This window comes from Etheostoma cragini, chromosome 11, assembly GCF_013103735.1.
Source record: "Etheostoma cragini isolate CJK2018 chromosome 11, CSU_Ecrag_1.0, whole genome shotgun sequence".
NCBI lineage: Eukaryota > Metazoa > Chordata > Actinopteri > Perciformes > Percidae > Etheostoma > Etheostoma cragini.
In genome coordinates, this window is record NC_048417.1 from 21,578,604 (window position 1) to 21,597,336 (window position 18,733).

General features: G+C 39.8%; 1 protein-coding gene across 6 annotated transcripts in view; it reads left to right on the plus strand.

Annotated features, from left to right (window-relative positions):
• Window positions 1-18,733, plus strand: part of LOC117952448 (partitioning defective 3 homolog B-like) — a 206,756-nt gene that overhangs the window by 24,844 nt on the left and 163,179 nt on the right. For 5 of the 6 annotated variants that reach the window (XM_034884748.1, XM_034884750.1, XM_034884746.1 and 2 more), the window contains exon 3: window positions 17,289-17,442. In XM_034884748.1, the coding sequence (XP_034740639.1) occupies window positions 17,289-17,442 (154 nt within the window). Of the gene's footprint in view, window positions 1-16,371; window positions 16,558-17,288; window positions 17,443-18,733 lie in introns of those variants that run through there. The other variant, XM_034884751.1, reaches the window with a different exon arrangement.

Sequence of the window (18,733 nt, forward strand, 5' to 3'; positions counted from 1 at the left end):
TTTTGTATTTTTGTGTTTGTATATGTTCTTATTTTGATATGGATCCCCCTGGGTCTGAAATAAAGTTTATTATTATTACATGGCTTGTTCAGTGTTTTTGCACAATGGAAGTCACAAAGAGCAACTACATTGTGACTGTGTGTCTAATGTCACACTCTCCAGTGGTTTGACATACACTACCATGTAATAACTTAAAAACAATACATACAGATGCATCTTCAAATCTTTATATAAGTGCTGCACATTAGTGGACAGGTACTTGCTCAACCTTCATAAGGGTACAGGAGCCATAAAGTCTTCTGCCTGGCCACTGTACGTTTGACTCTGAAATCTTTAATTTGTAATTGTCTGTATGTAGCCTGACATCTTTCATTATATAGTAATCATATGGGTTACTTTCCATTGATGGGTTGTCGTGTGTGTATGTGGGAGCAGGTGTTCCTGGTAGTCCTTGAGAAGTGTAGAAGGACCATAAACCTTATCTTTCTCCAGGTGCTAAGATATCAGCAATCAGCCGAATTGTGAATTATATTTGATAAGGCTATGGCCTCATTGGTAAATTGCGGTACAGTGACACATATATCAGTCTCTAAATGATAAGCTTTTAGTGATATATGATCGACAAGGTTATAGCTTCACAATAAGAAAGATCACAACCGCGTGTGTGTGTGAGTGTGTGTGTGTGTGTGTTCCAGTGGGGGGCTGCACTACCTTCAGTATTCTTAAACATTGTGTATATAGAGTTTTCGCTGGGTTTTTAGAGTGCTTAGGTGCAAATACTGTCATATGCTCATTTGCATGTTAGTGATGTCATGTCATAATTATTTGCATTTGCAATTGGAAACAATGGTTTTCCTAGCGCGGTGGTGCCATTACTCACTTTGGTCTGAAAAGCTCTTTAGGCAGTGTGCAAAAACGCTTAATGTAGGCCTTGACCACAAATGTCGCGTCACGCCAACGCTACGCTCGCTTGCCAACAGCATTTATGCGACTCTGATGCGAGTGTCTACACTGACTCCATCTGGTCCGCGAATCTCAATGCCTCAAGCAGCAGGACAGGGAGGTTATGGCGATTGGAGCAGAGTTGTCTAGTGACTCTGTACCGAGACACAGCACCTCTGCGCTGCCTAGGTTGCAAAATGTATACAAATATATTTATTCCTGCCTTTATATTGTGAACACCCCCACGTTTATGCGCGTATTATTGGAAAAGTAGACTTGAAGCACAAATAAAAGCTTCAAGTTGCATTTACGTCCATGAGACAGGGCTAAAACGGAAGCTTAGTGGAGCTGGTGTAAACAGCAGTGGAGATTAAAATGAGAGCGTATCTGTTGCGTGACACACCTAACACTTTTGCTGTCTCTATGTCTTTCTCTTTTACACACAGACACACAGATATCACACACCACATAACTCCGCAAGAATATAAAGACTTTAAACATAACCTTTAATACCGCATAGCCTCATATATTACAGACATGTCATGTTTCATTTCATCTCTCACACACACACAGATGGGTGGTAAAATATTACTAGTGTGGCACATTTTGACCAGGTTTGTAATGTTCCATTAGTTTGATTGCTTACAACACCGTCACACATGATGGGTAGAAACAATAAAATCTGAATAGAGCAAAATTCCAATAAATGGCTGTTTCTATGTTATAATTTAATGGCCTAATGTTAATATTGTTCATTTACGACACAAGTGATGTGAGTAGATTGCTTCACTTAGACACAGATACATGGAGATGAAAATGCATGCAGAAGGTTCCACACACACAAATATACTTTTGCTTTCAAACACACACACACACACACACACACATACATACACACACACACACACACACACATACACACACACACACACACACAAACATACACACACACACACACACACACACACACACACACACACACACACACACACTTTAGAAGCAGCGGAGTGGAATAATGGACAAGGCAATGTAATAGTGGGCAGATTTTATCATTCACACTCTCTTAACCACCAGCCATCTGCTAAATGCACGCATTCTAGTCTTTGTGTCTGTGGGTGTGTGTATGTTTGTGTATGGCTGCACTTGCATATTAATGGATCAGTCTAATTCCTTGAAGTGTAATTTAAATATAATTTTGTGCTTCTCAGTTATTTAATAATAGAGAAAAGCAAATGCAAAACCTGATCATGAAGTATTGTATGACAATGACTCATTTTTAACGCTGGAAAATCTCTAAGCCATGCCATGATTGCAGTGTAGAGGGTAGTTAGAAACTAATGCACGCTGAAATGTGGATGCAACAACCTGTCACTGTGACATCATAATGGAACCCGCATAACTTCTAGGAAAAGCCTGCCCGACGAAGCAGCTCGATTGGTTGGGGTTAGGCATTGACCTCAAGTGGTTAATGTTACGATAGGACCTGAACAAATCGAGTTAAGTTGCCTTGCGTAAACCTGGGTTAGGATTAGGGTTAGAATTGAATGCTATTGAAGGGTGGGCCTTTACTAGAAGTAGCGTGTGTTCCATAATAGCGCGTCACTGTGTGCTTAGTATGCTAACGATGCTACTTGTGTGTGCCACTAATGATGATAGTTTCTTTACCTTTCCTTTATCATTTCTAATTGGGGTATACATCAGCTGATTGCAAAAGATAGAAAACAAATGAAAATGATGAATGGACTTTATGAAAGAAAAGTTAAAAATACTACAAGAAATATTTTTTTTAATCTAGTGAATATCTACTGTAATTGGGTTATTCAAAGAACATAAATACCTAAAAATAACCTAAATAGTGAGGTGTCTACCACAACAGCCTTAAACATGACATTGAACCAATGTTTTAGGATACATGGGGCTATTCCTAAAGGTCATCCAGTCTTGACTCATGCATCATTATCTCTGTTACATAGAGAGGTTGCTCATCATAACAAGATAAAGAGGAGAAAACATCTCACCATAATGAACCCAAATGCTCTCTCTCACCTTTACCTCCTCCTTTTGCTCCCATCTGTCCTCTGCCTCAACTCTAGCTCTTTACCGTACTTCATCTCTACACTCATTCACTTGGTCCTCCACACCTCCTCCATGTCTACTCTTTCCTGGCTTTTTATAGTCCTTTTCAAGCTGTCCACTTATTTGACCCCAGTTTTACTCCCTTTCTCATTTTCTCAATCTACTCATAACTTTCCTATGTACATCACTCTTTATTGATTTTCTTCCTGCAATACTTGCAATACTGGCTTCTCTATTTCAGATCTTTGCATTGACCATAGCTCCTCTTTCTCCATGTTCTGAGTCTTCTAACAGCATTTAGTGATGTCGTGGCCTACACTTCCTCTAGCCCCCTTTCTTCCCCTTCACCATGCACTTCTTTCTTTTACCCTTTACTCTAATGAATCCAATCATTTCTGAGTCACACCTTAGTGTGCACATGAGTATGTGTGTATGTGGACTCTTCATTTGTCAAAGGCACATACAGCCATGATCCAGACCTGTTACATATGTTGACCCCTTAGCCAGGAACCAGGGGGGTTAATTGAGTAATGGCGTTTGCGAGAGTATACTAGGAGGGAGGATGAGACATAGAGCCAGAGAGAACGAGGAGTGATGGCGATGAGAGCATTAAGAGAGCGGGAATGAGATGGATAGGTGCAATGTGTAAGAGCATATGAAAAGAGGAGAGGCGGGGGAGGGGGTTAATTGCTAGAGTGAATAAAATCAAAGACACAGGGAGGCTGGTCATTAAAGAATTGTGGAAGAGATGGTGAAATAAAGACAAATATGGGGTTAATGGTGACGGTGTATGAGATCGGCACGAGGTGACAGCATGAGTCAGTCAACCAGCAGGATATGGAAGATTGATTTGAAGTGATAGAGAAGGGGTTAACGAGGTGATTGAAATGAAACAAAGAGGGTGAAAGTGAAAGGGTTAATTATGAATATAATAAATGAAGCCTGTTGGATTCATGGACCTTAATTTAGAAAACACAGCTGAACCTGGGACCCACCTAGAATAGATGGATACACAGTACTGTGTGTGTGTGTGTGTGTGTGTGTGTGTGTGTGTGTGTGTGTGTGTGTGTGTGTGTGTGTGTGTGCTGCGTATTGTTATGAAGTCCACCTCCACGTAGATTTATTGTGCTGATGAATTATCTTACTGAAGTAGCTGAAAGGGGGGTTTGTTGGGGATAGTACTAAGTAAATGAACAGATGACTCAAAGCGGGTCCATCATATGCCTGTTTGTTGTGTGGACAGACACACAGGAAAATCAGCTGTTATAGACCGAATAATAAAAGGGAAAGCAAAAACAAAACAAAACAAACAATAGGTTTAGGAAAGGTAGCTCACATTTCGAGCCCAAATGCACTGCCCTATTTCTTTTTTTCTCTGACTGTTCTTTTTTTCTCTCTGTACACCATCTTTGACAGTGTGTTACAAATCTGTAGGACTAAATGAGATATTCAGGGATTAAGAAAAAGCTTTTTGTTCAGATTGATGGTAGAGGACTATAGCACATCGGGCCTTGTCTTGCACCCGGCGCAGCACGGTGCAAAGCCCAATGAAAGTGTTAATTTAAAACCGATGAAGTCAATTTCCTGTCCAGCGCTTGTGTTGTTAAAATAGCAAATGCACCTGCGCCCATGGGCGTGCTGGTCTTACAGGGAGGTGTGTTCAGGTGCATTCCTATCTTTTTTTTTTAAGATTATTTTTGGGGCTTTTTCCTTTATTTGTGGTAACAATGGATATACAGGAAAGGGGGAAAGAGACGGGGGTGACACGCAGCAAAGGGCCACAGGTCGGATTCAAACCCCTGGCCGCTGCAGGACTCAGCCTACATGGGGCGAACACTCTTACAGGGTGAGCTAGAGGCTTCCCCACATGTTGCTATCTCGAGGCATCGGGAAGTGATCGTGGCATTGACCAACAAAAACCTGCGCACACTATGCTTGTTACTCACACACAGGGAAGCGCAGCAAAACACAAACATGCAAAAGATGAAAAAGATTACAAATAAAAATGTGATGGTACATATCAACCATCATAATAGCAATGCAACAAGGTACAAACGCGCCGGCCTTTAAAGGGAATGGGAGAGGACACTCTGATTGGTTTATTATATGTTACACCCAAAACACACACGTCTGATTAACGAAGACACCAAGTACAACTCTTTTGAACCATGAGCCCGGCGCATGGACCCTTTTTTTCGCTGTCCAACTAGCAAAAGTGGATTTTGACATGCGCTAAATGCACCTGCGCCATGCACTTTATGCTGTGCTAGACCGTTAAAATAGGTACCATAGAGAAAAAAAAATATTCAACAGAATCTAAAATTACTCTTGAAAATGAACTTGTTTTCACAAGGTTGTCTTGAAAGCCATTGACAAGCAAAAATACAATAGCTCTCAAAATGAGAGATTGTAAGAAATGACTCAATTCTAAATAATTCTCTTTTTTAGTTCATTATGATTACACCAAGACAGCATAATTTGCTGCTTTATCTAATGAATTAAAAACCATATACTTTGATGATGTTCTGCATTTTAGTGCAGCAAGCCTTGAGGGAAATGTGTGGAAATCTACTTGAGAGATTGTAGGCTAATCTAAAGCTCCAGAGAGAGACCTTCTCAGGTGTGCTTTAGGCAGTGTGTAGTCTGTATTAAGGTGGATTGTCCCTTTTAAGTGCATATCGTTTAGTGTCAAGATAGATTTGATTCATGGTCTTGTGAATAGAAGATATGATCTGTAAGGAAGAGTAATGTAATCACTCTGTGTTGGATATGAGATTTACTCTTCACCTCGATCATACAGATGTTAGAAGGAACACCTCTCATGTCAACATTTTGAAAGAAATAAAGTCTGCAATTTTTTTTTGTGTGTGTGCGCATACTGTGAATGTTCACATGTGATGTATTGTGTGTGTACGCACGCGAACACACACACACACACACACACACACACACCAGCAGTTAGCAGAAAGATTTACATACATTGACAGAGTAATGCGCTGGGCGGTGAGAGCTTTATAAAGAGTTAACCTGTCTCTGAATGTGTGAGTGATGATAACAGGCTCATTTAATTGCACACACACACACACACACACACACACACACACACACACACACACACTCACACACATACACACACAGAGCATCTGTTCTCCAAGTAGGCGTCACATTATTTCTATCATTTACCTTGAGTAGGTGGAGGTAAGACAGTATGATGTAGGGGTGAGAGAAAGGAAATAATACCTAAGGGATCAATCTAGAAGAGGGAGAAATGGGGCCAAACCTAATAAGAGGTCAGCAGTGTTTGATAGAACAGTTTTTCAACTTTCACTTTTTGTAAACAGTTTGAAATTCACTTAAACCTACACCAACTTTAATATTTGTCAGCTGCATCTTGGCAAGACAATAACTTGACACGAAATGACTTGCAGATCATACAGTTTAAGTTATTTTCTGTTTAAAAAACATTTGATCCGTTTTTTTTTTTTTGTCCCCATTCAAGAATTTTTCATCCATCCAGCCTGAATTTGTCCCTAAACCTCTTGCCACAGTCAGCCAAGCTTAGCTATGCTGCCAAGTACAAGATAATGTTGAATAAGTATGAAGACATGGAACATCTTTATTTTTGGCACTCAACAGATGCTTGGGAGGGGACCTGGTCATCTTGCATGCTGTTGCTATGAAACTATTGAAAACCGGCTTGAAGCACCAGTTTTAAAGTCCACATATTTTTACAATTTCTGGTACTTGCTGCAAAAACCATGCGTGACTCTGTCGTTAGATACATACAGTAACAATATATTTACATCGGAAATGATGAGAGGTAGTAATGAAGGTTGTAGGGTTGTTCCTCTTTCATAATAAAACATAAGACATGTAACTTGTCTGTCTGCCCCTGCGTTATTAAAATCTGTAATGAATATTTCAACTTTAAAGAGAGTAGAAAATGTGTGTGTGACAGATGTGACAACATTAAATCTTACCATATATATGACTGTGTTTTAGGATCCAATTTGATGCTGGATAAAAATAAAATGGAAGGATCATTAGTTCCGTGCCCACTGTCAATAATTGAAGAGCCACTGTTGTATGAACATATGATTCAATATCATTCAGAGTTGTTGTAAACAATGACATTTGACAAAGATTTTACAAAAATATGCAGAAAACAGTGGTATTCCTCAAACCTTACTTATCATGCACACAGACATGACATAAACTCCTGTAAAAGATAACAGACTCTGTGATGCAGTGCCTTGTGATAAATACTGTCTTTGTGAACCACAGGATTCAGCTTTATAAATGTATAACTAAACCCGGTAGAAGCTGCTTTAGAGTGATCGATTAAGTGAAGTAAAAAAATATTTTCAACTGGTATAAAGAAATTATTAATTTAAAATGGCAAAAGTTATCCTTCTTGGATAGAAAACTGTAATGTTGTAGGGTATTTCTGAAGTATTTTCTGGCACTGGTTTAAAGTGACGCGGTGAGATTGATTGTTCTCCTTCAGGTCTGAAGCAGATAAGCTGCCTGGGGGTCAGGAGACAACCTTTTATCAATTAACCCTATAATCCCCAACCTGGGTACAGATTATAGACATGGGAAGGGCTAAATTGGCAATCCTCCTTTAGAACAGGACAGCAACCCTCCGCCCAACATGTTTGCATTTTTCAAAACTATAAAGGTACAAGGGAATTAAATATTTATGATTCTCTTTTTAGAACTTTTTGAACTTTTTAGTCCTAACAAACAAGTTGCATCTTTAGCGCCTCTTTTTCCTGCTTGTGCAGAGATACCTGACACATGAAACTATCTTGATGAGGACGAGTTAAATCGTCCGTCTGAGAGTAAACCAGGCAGGTACACAGCTGACAACCAGCAGGTAGAGGCGCTGGAGATAGGCTCGGACATACGCCCCGGGCCGCTGTGGAGTGGTGTTAGTCCCGCAAGTGACCGGCGAGTGTGAAATTATGTACCTGCATATGTGGAGAATGTTTTCTTAAGGTGAAAGTAGGCCTATCAACAGAAATAAATTATCAAAATTATTGTCATGGGAAATATTTGTCGACAACAGCTTCAGAAATTAGATGTCAATACATTTTTGATCAATGCAATCAATTCTCTTAATTCTATTGTTTGTTTCTGTGTCTATGTGCATGTATGTATGTGTGGTGCATTGATCCAGGTTTAGGACTGTCAGCTGACAGTTATTACTGCTTAGAGCTTTGACATGTTAAGCCTCAGATAATCACCATGAAAACACTGTGTGTGTACTTGTTTGAAACTGTGGCTGCATGTATGCGAGGGAGAACATAGTGTAGGGTGTGAAGCCTAATCAGTCACATCTGACAGACAGCAAATCCAGCTTCAAAAGCCACTCAGACATCCATTGTTATGTGGAGAACCAATTGAATGAGATAAGATGTTAGAATGAATAGAGAGAAGGAAGGGAGGGAAGGCTGGATGAATGAGCTATAAGGAGATGTGAGAGCTGTAGACTAAACAGTGATGTTGGTTTAACATTGACAACCTTTAAAGGCTATGCATAGCGCTTTAACAACAGTACATAGTGTCCGGGTTAGCTCAGTTGGTAAAGCTGTAGGCTAAGTAGGCTTCAGCTGGTATTTCAATACACCAGATACATATTCAATCAACATTTAGGACTATATAGGTATTTGACTTGAGTATTTAGACTTGTTTTCTTGGCAGATACTTAAATTCAATTTCAATTTAGTTAAAATTTTATTTATAGTATCAGTTCATAACAAGTGTTATCTTGAGACACTTTACAGATTGAGTACGTCTAGACCACATAATTGACAAGGACCCAACTGTTCTAGTGGTTCCCTCCAGAACAAGCAACAGTGTAACAGTGGGGAGGAAAAACTCCCTTTTAGGAAGAAACCTTGGACAGACCCAGACTCTTGGTAGGTGGTGTCTGACAACTGGTTGTGGTTAAAAAGAAGAGTGAAAATAACAGTCACAATATAAGACAAATAGTAGTTTGTTCATGGCATAGCAGGGCACTGTGTGCCAAACTAAAGTACTTGGGCCAAAAAGTCTTTATCGGGACATCCCTAGTTATACTTTGTACACCCTATGTGTATCACTGAGCGTAGACTATGTTTTAAAAATACCTCGTAGGCTTGAGTTTCTTCTGACGTTTCTGCATTTACCTTTCTTTTTTTTTTACTTTAAATGAGAATGATTCCAAATTTGTGAATAATACTGTAAATCCACCTTGAAAAACTGCTTTGATACAGAATTACTCCCTTCTTCACAGTGGGTGAAGCCTGTGCAGGCTCCTTTGGTTAATAGGCTTCTCTGGTTTACGAGTCAGGTCATTCAGACCGCTACTGGTGGGAGGATCATTGAGAATATGGCCTGCACAGAATGTGTCCATCTGTGCCATTGTGTGTCTTCATAATGCTGTTCCATATGGCCAAGTGTGGTCAGTGGCTTGAGGAAGTTTACACACCCATGCTAAAGTTGATTAAAAAGAGAAATTAAGAAAACTCTTTTGGAAACTGATCTTAATAAATTATTTAAAAAAAAATAGGAAAATCCAACCTTATAAGGACACCAATTTTCTTTGTTAATGAATAATGTATCATACATAAGTAAATGTTCTTCCTTAAAATACAGGGGGCATAAGTATAAACACCCCTATGTTAAATTCCTTTAGAGGCAGGAAGATATCTATTTTTAAAGGCCAGTTATTTCATGGATCCAGGATAACATGCATCCTGTCAAAGTTCCCTTGGCCTTTAGAATTAAAATAGCCCCCCCCCACATCCTCACATACCCTTCACCATACCTAGAGATTGGCATTGGGGGGCACCCAGATAGCTCAGTTGGTAGAGCGGGTGCCCATGTATAGAGGATTACTCCTCGACGCAGCCGGCCCGGGTTCGAATCCGGCCTGCGGCCCTTTGCTGCATGTCACTCCCCCTCTCTCTCCCCTTTCATATCCTCAACTGTCCTATCAAATAAAGGCCTAAAATGCCCCAAAAACAATCTTTAAAAATAAAAAATAAAAAAAATAAAAAAGAGATTGGCATTGGGAACTCTCCATAAGATCATCTCTCAATGCGAATCAAACCAGCTAGTAAGTTAACTGAAATAACACTATGCCCATCTCTATGTATGGTGAAGGGTATGTGAGGATGTGGGGTTAGTTTAATTTCAAAGCTCTAGGGAACTTTATCAGGATGCATTGTATCCTGAATCCATGAAATAACTGGCCTTTAAAATTAAAAATGGAGCCTGCCTCTATAGGAGTTTAACAGAGGGCTGTCTATACTCATGCCCCCTGTATTTTAAGGAAGAACATGTATTTATTTACAATACATTATTCATTCACAAAGAAAATGGGTGCCCTTAAAAGGTTTGATGTTCCTAATTGTTTTTAATTAAGGCATTCATCATTTTTATTCCTATTAGTTTTTTTATTCCTCTTTTTAATTAACTTTAGCATGAGTTTGTAAACTTTCTCAAGCCACTGTACATACAGCCGGAGGGTGGCAGTGGTAGATGGCCAACACACACTCCCACATTATTGCATTTATGCATTCTTCCTCATGCACAAGCATAAATACATATATGAAATGTATGAAAATACATGTATGAAAATATGGATGCAGGCAAATACAGACACTTTCTGCATGACTGACGAAGCAGAAGTTACCATCATATTTTTGCTGTGAGACAGACACTGAAGTTCACAAAGTTACAGAGCAGTTGTACTGCTGTGCTGATGGAGATGCTCTACTTTTGACAGTAAAATTGTTACTGCTTTCTCTTTCTCTCCCTCTGTCTTAATGTCTGTGTTTTTCAATCTTCACACTATTTCTGTCCCCCATTTGTCCTTTTCTTTATGTCTATCTGTCTGGTTTTCTCATGCTCTACTGAGAGGTGAGGTGACTGGAGATCAATAGAGGGTCAGCACACACACACACACACACACACACACACACACACACACACACACACACACACACACCACAAACCTACACAGACACTTTAAACTGCTGACCAGGTTGATTTCATTCATCCATATTGTCTGTACGGAGACAACACCATCCTGATTATGGATTACTATGGCGATGGTTCGATTGTAGAAGAGAGGTCACAGTCAGAGGAGTGTGTTTGTGTGTGTGTGTGTGTGTGTGTGTGTGTGTGTGTGTGAATATTTGTGTCCCATCCTTTTGTGCAGTGTAAATGTGAATATATTTTACCGCATCCTTTGTGTAAAGTGTGTTTTGAATGTACATGCATGTCTTATTGTTGATGTTTTAACTCTTTAGAGATTACAAGAGAAGAAAACAAGAAAGAACGTGAGCAACTGGGAGAGAAAAAAACACAAAGGAATAAAATAGCAAGATTAAGAGTATCAAGGCAGAGAGTGAGCTTGTGTGTATCAGATTCATGTGTTAATCAATAAGCTCTTTGTTGCTTTGTGGGTGTATCCAATAGAGCCAAGTGCTGGAACATGATGATTTACAATAGCTGATTTGTACGGAACCACCACAACTCAGAGGAGAGAGGGGGACAGTTGGAGAGGCAAGCTGTGTGGAGGAGGTTACAGGAGGAGGAAAAGTGAAGGGAAAGAAGAGGGAGAGCAGGAGAGAAAGAGAAGAAAAGGCAGGGTAAATAAGAGGTAGCACATTATGAAGAGGGGAGGTGACCGGAGAATAGGAAAGGGAAGAGAAGGGAGGGGAAATGAGAGGAAGCGAGCAGAAAGAGTGGAGGCAAAGTGAAGCCAGAGGGGTAACAGCGCTAAGCAGGAATATTTGCTGATGAAAGACAAAAAGGACTTGTACATAGCCTAGCATAGAAAAACTGACCCGCCTCAGGGTTCATTCAAATTCTTTTTGTGATCTGTACATTATATATTTTATAGTCATCACACAGAAATATGCAAGGCTTTTTAAAAATGACTTCTCATGCTTGCTTTACAGAGGGCCTGTATTGTATGCCTACCAAAGTGACCTTATCTTTTTTTAAGTTAGGGACGTCTTTAATGGGTGCTCTACAAAGAGCTTCTTCAAAATTACTTCATGAGACATGCAAATGCGTTTTTTTTCTTAACTTTGGCATTACATTGAACGGACAGAAAGAAATGTTCTTTTGAGCACCAAAGCTCAGAACAAAATTTTATTGATGGAAAAACATTCTGCATATATCACAAGCCATTAAGCCATTGCCGTTCCATACAGATTTTCCCCTTTTGAGCCGAGAGAAACAGACATATAAGTGATAACAAAGTAACTAAAGTGTCGTCCTCTTCTCACAGGCAGAACACTTTTGTTTGAATAGGAAACATATTTGACACAGTAACAGACAGTAAGGGCCAGGGGTGTGTGGTGTGCGTGGGGGGGGTTTGCCTGGTGTCTTCAAGATCCACTTCAGATGCAGCTTCAATTGTGTAGAGCTAGGTGGTGCTGTCAGTCTATCAACTGTGTGTGTGTGTGTGTGTGTGTGTGTGTCACGGAGCGATCAAACCTCTTTCTTATGAGAAACATTTGCATCAGAGTAAGAGCTTTGTGATTTTGAACCTGGATGACACATTTATTATCCTGAATTTATTGTTGAATTCAGATCATTGCAGCTCATTATTAACATTCCCTTTTGATGAAAAAGCAACATGAAAAGCTGAAACAGCACAGTTGGCAGTAAATTATCATATTCGTAGGGAGAAAAATTGTTCTTTTAGTACGCCATTTTACCTTCCTTCAATCCACTAATGTATCACACTCAAAACCAATTGAGCCAGCTGTAACCAACCTATATAATAATGTGTGTAATGATGGACAGGTGCCTTTATGTGTAGTCACCTCATCCCTTCAATTTCTTGTTAAGGCTCCGGTGATGGATTGGTCACTGCTAAAGAGATTGCTGACTGCGTAAGATGCCAAAACACACAAGCGCACACACACACTTGAACCTCATAGATTCTTTTTAATGGTAAGTGGTCATGAGTGGATTTCAAAGCTCAGTGGTGTACAGATAGATTAAGGATATTTAGAGATTGTGTGTGAGTGTGTGTGTGCGCATGTGAGGGGCAGAGTGTTTGTGTGTTAACTGTCTCTGAGCTGTGCATACGCTCATGCATTTGGCTGATTGTAGCATTTTATCGATCCATTCCAACCAAATCAATCAGGCCCTAATCGACCCGATTATAAAGGGTAAGATGTGAGAAACGATGGTTGTGTGTGTGTGTGAGCACTGATGCCATGTTATGCACTTAAATCCTGAACTGCTATTAATCTACCTATCTCAATTTCATGTGCTCTTTTAATTTTAATAAAAGGAAAGGAACCAACTCTGCACTTCTCCATCCCCTTTCTCTCCTATACACTCTTCTCTCTCTCCCTCTCTCTCTCTCTCTCTCTCTCTCTCTCTCTCTCTCGCTCTCGCTCTCTCTCACACGCACATACAGTACACACACCCAAACAACACATGCACGCGTACACACAAACACACACACGCACACGCACACGCACACGCACACGCACACACTTTGTAAACGTCTCAAAAAGACCAGCAGCGTGCTGATTCTGTCTGTACAACAATCTAGCATTAGCTGACTGTGCATGTCATTCTCTGACCCCATATATTCATATCTAATAATATAAATTACACAATTGATGTCCAAAATGAATAGCAAGTAAATCATCCAATGTTAATATCCCAGTTAGACTTAATCTTCCATTGCAGCACCTGTCAGGGAGTAAGAAATTAGAACATTATCGTTTCATGTTATCAACAGTTGTATTTTATTGTAATGAAGGAGTTTTATGATCTCAAGTCATGCCCAGCATAGCTCTACCCAACCGCAACCAGGCTTTCTGTCTAATCAGCCTGAGGCTTTGTTTAAAAGAAAAAAAGTATATATATTGTTTGATACATGTTCATGTATGTCCACACTACTCTGACATTTCTGAGCCCCTGAAACAGAGACATTTGGAAATATTTCCGTTTGTAAACTCTGGGATTGCGTTGTAGTCTGGACAGGCACAAACGGAGCCCTTTGGAAATGCCGACGCAGACATAACTCGTAACGAGTTGTTGTTTTGCACTTCCTCCCACACCCAAATGAAGACTAAATGAAGCCTCATTCCTTGCTCAGATGCATTTTTGAGCTCAAGTATTTTCTTCTTGAGGTTGTCAGCAACACGATCAAAGTAAAATGTGTGTTTTGACAGGAAGCTAAAATATAAAGAAAGATAGAAATCTCAAGTTACAGGCATCTTTGTCTTTAAGTCTGTCGAGGTTGTTGACAGGATAGCCGATGAGAAGATTAAATGTTACGTATAATAGCATGACGAGGCCTCAGCCCACAAAGGGCGCACATAGAGGTCGCCCCAGTGCTTGGTTACTAAAAGTAATGTCTAACTTAAAGGCTGAAAAACATCTGGAGTATGGAAACATCTAGTAAACTTACAATGCAGCACCAGCCTTGCGAAGAAGACAAAACATTTCTTTTAGCTGAAATTGTTCACATCATTGCACTCACACTTGACACAGTGACACTCTAAGACAATTCCAAGCTTCAGGTTTGCTTTTTGATCATACTCTCTGACATCGCAAAGGTTTTTACAGTATAGCAAATCTGTCAGTCCCTCTCATTTTTATCATTACAATTGTCTCTCAGCTTCGGTCTGTCACATTCCCAGAGGCTATGTCTCTCTTTTTCTGTCTGTGCCTTCTGAGAGCATGCAGTCTCACCTTTCTATCTTTCTCACCCTCTCTCACTCTTATGCTCAGGATGCAATGCCATTTTGTTTGGCAGATCTTTGAGTCCCCTGTCAAAGAGAACAGAGGCAAAGTCCTAATCTCTCATCGTCTTGCTGGCTCTCCTTTCTATCCACCTCTGCTTTTTTAGAGAGGCAGCAAAGCTATGTTGAATTTGTCTATTCATTTTTTTCCCTGTCATTCTTTTAGATGTTCTTTTTTAAGAATCTCTGCCACCCCCCTATGTGTGCTCATCAGGAAGCTATTTGTCTTGTTCTGCTCTCTTGAAAAGACATATTTACTAAAACTGGATAAGAATGTAAGCTAATGTAAGCTAATGTAAGGTTGTTTTTTTATTAAATATGTGCATTTCTTCATCTAGCTATCTCTCTAAAAAATAACGAAACAAAAAGTTTGTACTCATGACAGAAAGGTCTTAATGAAGTGCTAAGACAGAAGAGGGTAGGAGATGAGTGTAGAGACAAAATGTCAGTAAAGAACAAGCAAGTTAGAAGGCAAATCTAAAAGAAGAGGTTGCTATAAGACGGAAGATAGAGCTAGATGATGAGAATGGTGTGTGTTAGATGGAAAAGGGGACTGTGACAGAAGATGAGTGTGTGCGATGCCGAGAGGCATCAGTTGTGCCGAAGTGTTTATGTGATATGGATGGGCAGTGAATAAGAAAGGTGCAATATTGTATAAGTTGATATTATTCTGTGTTCTGCCTGGTGAGGTCATGCTGGAAAGAAAGGGTACATCTATATGCAGACATACACACTTAAAAAATGCTTGTGTACTTGCTTATGTAAGGCTTCAGTATCGCTATGGTGCTTTTACATTTACAATTCCATTTGGTAGATGCTTTTGTCCAAAATGACAGACAAATGTGGTACAATCCAAGTAGTAGCAGATAAAGGAGAAACCTTCAAAAATAAGTGCCTCAACACTCAGTTCCCCTGAGCCACAAGTGCCACAGGGCTTGCAGGGGCATGAAGTAACATATAAGTGCCTGGAAAATTACTTTTTTTTATATATTTCTTTAGAATAAGCTAGAGAAGGGTCGAGCGAGAGAGAGAGAGAGAGAAAGAGCAGGAGTTTTTGTTGTGCTTTTCCAGTTCCTAATTTATCAAAAACCAGATAAATAAACTTGCAGTGAAAATCTGCTTTGATCGTCAGATTGGCCATGAAAAAAATATGCCATCGCTGGACTTTTCTGTACTAGCACCTGCGTAAGCTTTTAGTCTGAAATGTTGGCAGCACTTTGCACTTAAGAATTACATTTTCATAATGTTGGCTTCACTGTTTTTTTGCTGTCTTGTGCAGAAGACCCAGCCAGCAAATCACAGTGCAGTGACTAACATCTGTACGGTTTGTGCCTGTTTGTAGCATGCCTGAGTATGCTCATGGCGTGTGAGAGAATATGTTGCACACCCCTGGGTTCCAGTGTAGCAGGAAGCCTCTGGCTTTACTGGCAAAGTCCCCTTTCTTTACTCTTGACCACTATAGACACGGAACAGAACACATATACATATACAAACACACATCACGGGTCTATTCAGGTATTATGCGGAGGCCCCGAGAACGCTGTGTTGACAAGCCCTATGCTAGGCTAAACGCAGACTCAGTGCAATACTCAATAGACACGGATTCCACTAGATAACACAGTTAGAGCTAACATGGTGTCACACATACACACACAGGCAGAGTGGAGACACGATGGAAGGCATTTGTTAAACAGTAGACACATACTCTGTCACAGGAATGCTGGGCTCCTTGGACGTCCTCTATAGCGTCCTCATCCACAAGGTAACTCAGAAATAGTGTGCATGTACAAACAAGCCATTCAGGATTTACAGTGTTGTTTTTTCTTGTTTCATTTAACTAAATGTGACCAACATATTGCAGTATTTGCCTCATGTGCCGTCCTATTTTCTAATTGTAATCATACACCTTTAACATTTTTAAGCCGGTAAGACACGTCTGTCTCCGGTTGTTTGCTAAGTAAACCTGTCGTTATTCACTCTGATCTTTAACACGAGTCTTTAAAGTGCGAATCGCGAGACTCTAGTATTATTAACTCGGATCAGGTGAGTCCTAGAACAATTCAATCTAAATTGACAACAGCACCACACACAAACCTTGTGCAACATTAGCTACTGCTATTCCTAGCCATCTTTGCTGCAAAAAGCTTTATAACTTAAAATTTTCAAAAGTCAACTCAGGCTACTGAGTGAACATACTCTGACTTGCATTTTTTCATTGACATTGTATGCATTACCTCTAAATCTTGCTTTGCATTGTACTGTATGATGAAGTAAATTGCAGAAAATGGAGCGAATTGGAGAGGCTTTTCTCTCAGTGTGAGTGGGGAGCGGCCGGGGTAGTGGGTAGTGACTGTGAGTAGAGCTCTATAAGATTCTTTGAACATAATTCCTGCTGCTCCGCTCTGATCAACTGTGTTCATTATGGATGAAAATTATAGAAGAAATTAAAAGAATAACCAACTACATTGTGTGTGTGTTTTTTTTTCTCTTTAGCTGATGGCGGTGTATGAGGAGCAGGAAGCCCAGCAGAGGGGTGTGGCTAGCACAAGGCTAGCACCCAGCCCTGACCTCTACCAATCCGAGCTCTCTGTCTTCCAGACAATCGCAGGGGGAGAGATTGAAGTCAATTCGTCAGCCCTAAAGTCCAGTGAGTTTAAAAAAAAAAAAATGTAACTTATCTTGGCCCATGACTTTGAATTCAAATCAAAGGAAATCTTTATTTTTGCAAATCAACAAATGTTACACATGAATTCACAGAACATTTTGAGATCTCAGGGATTTACATCTTGATATGTGGTGCCTGTTCTTAATTGCTACATGCTTTGGTTGTACTTTTGAAATATTACACATAAGAGTTTTACAAAATGTACAAGCAAGAAGACATTTGTCACTGGTTGTACCATGCGATATAAACTATATTCATCCTAGCCGCAGTTCTGAGTTATAATGTAGTGTTTGTCTGCTCTGTAGAGGAAAAGCAATTACCTTTTTGGCTCCAAAATTTGTCATTAAATCACAACAATTAGCTCAAATGAGACAAAGTATTATGCCTATGAAGACAAGACAGTAGGCCACAAAACAAAACAAAATGGCATCACCACAAGCCTGTAAACTAAGAGGCTTCAATAAAGAGAAGGGAGAGCTTGGGAGCGCTTTAAAACCTATTTAATACAGTTTTATAAAATATATATGTTTGTATTATATGTTTAAAACTCTGAAGAATGTATTAGCGTTTGTGATACAGTCAGCTCGAAAAATTAAATGAGAATCAAAGTCATCAAAAATAAAAAATGTCATTAAAATAAAAAGCACTGTTATTTAAAAATTAAATCGTGAACAGGGTGAATTTAGATTGTCATTTTTTTCTTACGATTAATCATGCGGGCCGACAAGACAGTCCATGTTATCTCAGGCAACCACAACCGCTTTGAGTCTGCTGGCTCTTAGAGACCAAATACTCCAAGTAATACAAGTACTTCCCCCATTGTTGACTAGGCTGGGGCACACCAGTAACCCTTGTAGTAGAGATGTTCTGATACCATATTTTACCTCCCGATACCGATTCCGATACTTGAGCTGTGGGTCTCGGCCGATACCGAGTACAGACACCAGTGTGTTTAAAAAAAAAAAATTTAACACTTTGTAAAACATGAATTAATACAGCAAATGGAAGCCATTTATTTTTAAATAGAACAGTATAAAAATTTAAAGTGCAGCCACAATATTGTAAAATGAATCACTCACAGTTGTGACAGTAGCCCTTCATGCACCCCCAGTTGGAGAGTGTGTGTGGAGCACCGCAAACTTAGTACATCCATCTCGTCTTTGGCTTTCTTCTCGTTGTATAGCGCAAAACAACTTGAACGTTGGACTTTGGGATTTTCCACTTTACTAGCATCCCCTCAATTGCTTCGGCAATTAATGTGCCAGTAAGTGAC